General features: G+C 41.0%; 2 protein-coding genes across 2 annotated transcripts in view; one reads left to right on the top strand and one right to left on the bottom strand.

Moving 5' to 3' along the window:
• Positions 1 to 726: 726 nt before the first annotated feature.
• On the top strand, positions 727 to 1,481 carry LOC132166351 (uncharacterized). The gene has a single exon (XM_059577152.1). The coding sequence runs from the start codon at positions 856 to 858 to the stop codon at positions 1,243 to 1,245; it is 390 nt and encodes a 129-aa protein (XP_059433135.1). The 5' UTR covers positions 727 to 855; the 3' UTR covers positions 1,246 to 1,481.
• Positions 1,482 to 4,689: 3,208 nt separating this feature from the next.
• LOC132165165 (uncharacterized) overlaps positions 4,690 to 7,773 on the bottom strand; it is a 4,181-nt gene continuing 1,097 nt past the window's right edge. Inside the window, exons 3-4 of the mRNA XM_059575657.1 lie at positions 6,802 to 6,883; positions 4,690 to 5,988 (exon numbers count right to left, since the gene is read on the bottom strand). Coding sequence (XP_059431640.1) covers positions 4,690 to 5,988; positions 6,802 to 6,883 — 1,381 coding nt within the window. The remainder of the gene's footprint in view (positions 5,989 to 6,801; positions 6,884 to 7,773) is intronic.

Genomic DNA, 7,773 nt, shown 5'->3' with positions numbered 1-7,773 from the left:
TTATTATTTCTAGTATTATATATTAGGGAAAATTACAGTTTATCCCCTAAAGTTGACAGTGTTTTTTAATTCGAACATCAAAGTTCAATTTTTGTAATCTACCCCCACAAAGTTACAATTTTTTTCAATTCGACCAATATTATCCCAAAATTCCTATATTGCCCATGATTTTTATTTTTTTATAAAAATAAATAAATTTGGGGGTACAAAAATGGCCAGATGGCCAAAGGAGTGGCTACGGCCACCCGAATTTTTTTTTTTAAAAAAAAAAATTATGGGCAATATGAGAAGTTTTGGATACAATTAGTCAAATTACAAAAATTTGAAACTTTGGAAGACTGAATTACAAAAATTAAAACTTTAGTATTTGAATTGAAAATTGATGCCAACTTTAAAGGGGTAAAAAGTAATTTTTCCTATATATTATGTTTTTATCATTAAAAAATAAAAATAATGTAACGACTGAATTAAATTCTTCAGGAGTAATTTTAAAAAGATAACCATGACTATAGGGTAAAATAATGAATCCTCGTCAGATTGCTGTCACCATGTCATTTCAGAACCAAAAAGCATTAAAAAAGCAACAAGTCAACCGGAATAACCGGTAAAAAAGTAGTAAAAAAAGCGAGAAGGAACCCCACAAATGACAAACCCCTCATGTTAAACCGACACATGTCCGATCTTATCCGTTTCCCACTCTCTCCTTTAAAATAGTAACCTCTGTAAAAGACCCATCTCCATCTCCATAATCCTTTTTTCTTTCTCTTCAACCTCTCTCTCTCTCTCTGCCTCTCACAACTCTCTCACTCTTTCTAAAAAAAACCTTTAGCTTCGTTTCTCTGAAACACTCTACAAATGGCGACGAATCTCATCTCCTTCCGAGCCACCAGGATCGGGGCGTGTGCTATTCCGAGTAACCGGAGACCCGACCCGAACAACCGCAAAACCGTTTCCTCCGCCAACTGGTGGACCCCGCTCTTCGGGTGGTCGTCCGAGCCCGACTACATTGATTCTGGAAGAAAAGAGAAGATCCAAGACGGCTCGGAGAATCCGGAGCACAAATCGGACCCCGATCTGGACCGGAAGCCCATGCGTTCCCGGTACGCTCCGGGTTGCTTCACGGAGGAGAAGGCGAGGCAGCTCCGGTTGAAGACCATGGAAACGGAGACGTTTCACGACGCCATGTACCACTCCGCCATCGCCTCCCGCCTCGCCTCCGATTTCAACGACCGCTCAGATCTCTGAGCCCCGACAAGTTACGGCAATATTTGAAGATCCGTAGGTCCAAAAGTTGTAATTTTTTCCTTTTTTTTTTTTTTTTGGTTTTTTGTTTCCAAGTATAAGCGAGTGAGAACTTGGAAAGTATTAAATGTGGATGGTGCTGATGTAATTATGCTTTTAATGTGGATCGTTGATTACGTGAGATATACGATGATGTAGCATGTAATGTAATTATTGATGAATATGATAATGTTTTTAGAGCTTGCTTTGTAGATTAGGCTATTTTAGACTTTGGATTAGGGTTTAGATGGTGGTGATTATCCTAATTTAGTTAAAGATGATTTGACGTGTAGCAGATTAAGGGCTAACCATTGGATTAGGGAGTAATCATTGGTCCCACTAATTTAGTTGAATTATATATGGGTTTGATTAACATTGATCCACAATGATTTGAGAGTGTGCAAGGATGTGGGTGGAGGCGAACGCAGCAGATCATAGCCCCATCAACTTGGCTATGCTACATGTGAATCTTGACTAGATCCTCGAACTTTTTCCATTGAGGAATATGCTTCAAGTATCAGGATATTTGTAAAAATGGTTCTATTTTTACAAATCAAGCAAGAAAATGACCGTATGTCAGAATTAGGCTAAGAAAATGGTTCTATTTTTTTTTTTTTTTTTTTTTTGAGAAAATGGAAATTCGTCGTACTAGAGAATTTTAAACAAATTTCTCTCTTTTCTTTTTTAATGGACAAGTGGTCAAAAGGATGGGGGTTGGGTGCAATTGGTTTTATTTCTTTACTGTGACCAAATCCATATCACATCCAAAATGGTTGAGAATGATTGAAGATAAATACATGGCTTCGTATGATTGATTGTTTGTATGAGTCATGGTACAAGTGTTACTGTGTTAGGATGGACACCTATCTTATAAGCCAACGCCTACAAGGTGACAGTTCTTGCTTTAATTACTACTATGTGACAGTTTTTATTACTATGGTAGTAATGAAATAATATTTATATTGTTGATTTACAGATAATATTTATATTCTTTATATTAGTAATTTTGTGCAAATAATAATAATAAAAAACTGTATTTGGCCTATTTTTTTTTTTTTTTTTTTTTTGAGAAATGGTAACTTTTATTGGATTAACTCAAGCCTTGCTCAATATGAACAAGCTCACTAATACAGGGAGGAAAATTGTCAACCCAGAACAAATCCTGGTCTAGTGATAATGCCAATTTGGCCAAACTATGGGCAACATTATTACCGTCTCGGTTAATATGGCTAACCTGCCATTCCAAACAGTGCCCCAAGAGGTTTTTAGCATCTTGCAGAATCTGTCCATAGCTACCCATCCAGCCTCCATCCAGTTTGAGAACATTAATGACTTCCAGCGCATCCCCCTCTAAAACCACCTGTCGCAATCCCAGCCTTCGTGTGATCTCAGCGGCATGCCACGCTGCTACAGCTTCTGCAGTCCCAGGATCCGTTAACATGTACTTTGAAGCACACAATGAAGCTAGGAGTGCTCCATCAGAATTGCGGACAGCCACCCCAATTCCAATGCGCTTTTGTCTTTCATTTATTGAAGCATACCAGTTAAGTTTGACGAAATCTTCCGGTGGCTTTTGCCAAATATGGACTGCATGGTTTTGCACTGTTGGTTGGGGCTTACATCTTCCAGCCTCTGTCTTCTCAAAGGCACAAATTTGTTCCTGAGCTCTGCGAATGACTTCTGCTGGTGCAAGCAGCGGCTTCCCAAAGACATAAGCATTGCGCCTGAGCCAGATTTGGCGTGCCACAGTGACAAAAACCTGCATCTCCTCCGAATTCAAGTAGGCCGACAGTTGCTCGAAAATACCTGCAAAAGCTTCTTCGCAAATGGAACTCTTCTGTAATTTCCGGGAGCTTTCTAGCCATACATCTCTCGCCGAGCCACAGCTCCAAAGAATATGACCCAAAGTTTCAGGTTCCAATTTACAAATGGGACACAAAGGGTCTTGAGTAATCTTCCGTCTATGTAAATTCGCTCGGGTTGCCAGAGCATTGCTGCAAGCCTTCCACAGGAAGGATTTCACTACCGGTGGTCCTCGGATCCTCCAAACCTTCCTCCAAAAACCAGTAAGAGTAGTCATAGCAGAGCTTTCCCCTTTGCTCCCATCTTCCAAGGACTTACAGATATAGTAAGCGCTTCGTACAGTAAAATTGCCATTCTTTGTTCCTACCCAGACCAATTGATCCGGTACCCCACCAGGGCTAGGAGCTATGCTACACACTCTGTTTACTTCCTCCTCAGAGAAAAGTTCGTGGAGCAGAGCTTGATTCCACCATCTAGTGTGAGGGTCTATGAGATCACAAACTTTTTGCTCTCGATGTTGAGGTCGGGGTGGGGTTTGTACCATATAAGTAGAAGGAGATGGAAGCCAACGATCCCCCCATATGCGAATAGATTTTCCGTCCCCCACTCTCCATATCAACCCTTGTTTTAGAATCTTCAAAGAATTCCAAATGCTTTTCCAAGCATAGGATGGCCGATTTCCCAAAGAGGATTCCAAGAGATGGCCCCTTGGAAAATATTTTTCCTTAAAGATGGTTGCCACCAATGAATCCGGCTTTTTCAAAATTCTCCAACCTTGCTTTGCAAGCAAAGCTTGGTTGAAAACCTCCAAGTCACGAAAGCCCATTCCACCCCTATTCTTAGGCAAACTCAGCTTCTCCCAACTCATCCAAGCTACCCGTGAGAGATTTTCCTTATGCCCCCACCAAAACTTTGCCATCAAAAAATTGATCTTCTTACAAAGAGTCTTTGGGAGTTTGAAAACACTCATCGTGTAAGTGGGTATTGCTTGAATCACCGCCTTCAAAAGGACCTCCTTGCCGGCTTGAGAGAGGAATTTCTCCTTCCATCCATTGAGTTTATCCCTAACCCTACTTAGAATATCTTGGAAAGCCAGGGTTCGGGATCTCCCAACAAGAGCCGGTAACCCCAAGTACCTTTCATAGCTCGGAATGGATTGCAATCCCGATGCAGCAAGAATTTGGTCTCGATGAGTCATCTTTGTATTCTTACTAAAGAAAATAGAGGTTTTGTCTCTATTTATCTTTTGTCCTGAAGCTCTTTCATAGACCTCCAAAATCTCTTGAATTTTGTTCCATTCGGGTAGCTTAGCCTTGCAAAATAGTAGGCTATCATCAGCAAAGAGAAGATGATTTAGCTTAGAACCCCTCCTTGTGATGGGCAACCCTGAGAGCTCATTAGTAGATTCGGCCCTGCTAAGCAAATAACTGAGACCTTCTGAACATAGTAGGAATAGATATGGTGATAGGGGATCACCTTGCCTGATACCCCTTGTTGGCATAATCCGACCATATGGTTTCCCATTGATAAGGATTGAATATGATGCCGTTGTCACACACGTCATGATTAATTGAATCCACCGTTCCCCAAAACCCAGGCGCTTCATCATCTCTCCCCAGATGGGCCCCCTTTAGCTAATGCCATGGGTTCTTGCTTCTTCACTGTGTTCCCCTTATTATTTTGGCCCAGCCCACGACCAAGATAGTTACCTCCAGTTGTCCTACCCTTTTTTCCACGTGGCTTTGCTCCCTGAACTGCCTCCCTTTCAGCTAAGGAAAACTTTTGACGTTTTCCTTCTCCCCCTCTAGATTTGGAATTTGAAGCAGCTTTCATTGCCCCTGTCGGAGAATTATTCCCCATATGGTAACCGCTCGATTCATCACTGCTAACCCCATTAATAGGCTTGCTAGAATCACTAGGGTTACCAAAATTACCGTGGCCTTCCTTCCCCGTTGAACTCCTCTCGCCGTCAGAGCCCCAAACCTCTTTCGCTGGAGAAGACCATTCGCCCGGAACTTTTGAGCTTTGACCCATTTCAGTTTTTCTGCCCGGGTCATCAGCTTTAAGCCACGCTCCCCATCGTTTCGTACCCTCTGCAGTGGCTTGCCTTCCACTTCGTTTTGCCAAGCATCCCCGAGAACCATGCAGAATACAACCACACTGATAACAGAATTGAGCTAGCTTTTCATATTGAAAATCCACCCAGTTCACTTTGTCGCCCAAATGCAATGCTCGCCCACGGTCTAGAGGTTTCATAAGATCAAGGATGACCCGAATACATAGGTACCTTCCCCAACCTGCACAGCCCTCCGCAACGTCAACTTCCTCCACCTGGCCCATGGATTTGCCTATCTTCCTGCCCACTCCCGTGTTCATGCATATCAACGGCATATCATGTATTTGGATCCAAAATGGTGAGAGACTAAAATTCATTTGTGAGGGCGGAGTGTTTCCTTCAAACTCTTGAAGCACAAAAATCTGCCGATCAAACGACCAAGGGCGCCCTTCTAGAATTCGGCGTTTGTCCTCTCCATCCACGAATTCAATAATCCAGAGGTTATCCTGTAACTCTCTGAAAGTCACTCGTCCCTCCATACGCCAGATCCTGGATAGGACATTTTTAAACGCCTCCTTGTTGTATTTTCGTTCAGTCCAGTATCGCCCAATCAAGCAGTTCTCTCCCTGCCGGCGAACTTCATCCACCTCTCCTTCTGTGATGGAGATACCAATCCTTTCTCCCTCAGTAAGAGAAGATTGGTCATAGTGCTTGCCCCTCACAGCATCTTCTGTGAACACACCATGTCCAGAATCGCCCATATCGTCGATATCCAAGGACAGGGGACTAAAACCTTGCCGCCGGTTTGCACTCGGGATCACCCAGAGCGAAGGAACCTTAGCAGAGGACTAAAAACAAATATCATTCGCTTTCAGCTACATCTATTGTCCCTTTGAAAATACCATTTGTATTTGGCCTATTAATTTCGGCTTTTGGAAGAGTTGCTAATTAACAAATAATAAAAACAAATTAAACCATAGACTTTATGCAATGCATTACCATATCATCTACATTCTTCCTCTCAACATCTATTGCCCCATCCCTCTCCAATTTGTAAAGAAAACGCTTATTTGTTTATTTATTTGGCCATTAAGGCTAGAAGGGTGGAGTGTAGTACATTTAGCAAACTAATAATTGCCCAATCACGTCTAACTCCATCCAACATGTGGCATTTTGGTTCATAAACTAGCTACCGGATGGATTTAGCTTAGGTGTTGTAAAAAAATCATAATATATGTACCGTAGTTTTTTTAACGGTTCAGATTTAATTTCATGATGGCATTGCCCTTGATGCTTTAGCCATCTCCAAAACCATGAAAAAGGTCTCACTCGAACACCACACAACTTGGAAAGCTAAGATAGTGTTTGGTAAATGTTTTTGTTCTAAGTTTTTTGTTTGAATAGTTATAAGAAGTGATTAATGTGATATAAGCCAAACGGATTCTAAGTTCTCCATACATCTTGGAAAAATGGTACCCCTCTCCTGCAAATTATTTCAAGATCAAATTCAACACTGTCAATAGAGACTCCTTTACTCAAGCATCAGTCTGCAAGAACTCATTTGAAGCATTGGTTCCCCTGCATATGAGCAGTCTCCCTTGGTATCAAAAAAATCTATTATGGAAGGTAACTCTTTGATTGTGATTCTTGCCTTTCAATACCCCAATATTACCAAAGATTGGAGAATCTTCTCCATCATCCATATACCCTTGCAACCACGTCAGCCTCCACTTCTTGGGAAGTCTGCAAGAATAATAGAATTGCAAACTTTTGTGCCCACAATATTAATGCTCATTGCGCTACAACCATAAATTTTTCTGTTTACATTTTCACCTATCCTCCCCCTATCAAAGTATCGAATTTCTAAATTCTCATAGGGCTCCTAGAATTCCTTCTAGAGTTTTGTGCCAACAATATTAATGCTCATTGCGCTACAACCATAAGTTTTTCTGGTTGCATTTTCACCTATCCTCCCCCTATCAAAGTATCGAATTTCTAAATTCTCATAGGACTCCTGGAATTCCTTCTAGAGCCTCTTGAATACGTTTTTATGGATTTTGTCATTTCACCAATTTGGACTAAATAACGAGCTAATGAATCCCCTTATTTTTTTCCATTGGACTTCCTAATCCAATTCGTTGTAACACTCATAATGGTTAGCTTTACGAAGATCCCATTGTATTCTGGAAGCTCGTAGCACTAGTCCTGATAAACCCCAATTTATTAATTTGTCTTTACCAATAATTCCTACGCCCTCAACGCATCCCCTTTCCATTGTAATGGGAAATATCCCTCCCTCCCCCCCTTCCTTTCTCCCCTTCTTTAAAAAAAAAAATCTTATAAGCGAAATGAACAGAATAGAGTGAAATTCATGCTGCCAATTGTAGCTTAATTTAAGTTTATTTTACCATGGCCAAATAATAAGTGGGGGGTACGTGGGTAAAGCTCTCGTGGTATTGTAAGGATATATTGATAATTTTAAAGTATCAGGTTAGAGTTTAAATTCGGCACAATGCATAGAAGTTGTAACCCTATTCTTTGTTGAGATAGTTAAAAATTAGTTGCTTGCTCCTAAGGACGTAGGTATAATGTCGAACCATATAAATTATTCGGAAATTATATCAAAATATCTT

This window comes from Corylus avellana, chromosome ca11 (genome assembly GCF_901000735.1).
Source record: "Corylus avellana chromosome ca11, CavTom2PMs-1.0".
Classification (NCBI taxonomy): domain Eukaryota; kingdom Viridiplantae; phylum Streptophyta; class Magnoliopsida; order Fagales; family Betulaceae; genus Corylus; species Corylus avellana.
The sequence above is the reverse complement of the archived record's forward strand: the minus strand, read 5'-3'. Positions and strand labels throughout refer to the sequence as shown.

Bases quoted from the DNA above. Each gene is read 5' to 3' on its own strand.
- LOC132166351 (XM_059577152.1), top strand. From the start codon at position 856: ATGGCGACGAATCTCATCTCCTTCCGAGCCACCAGGATCGGGGCGTGT.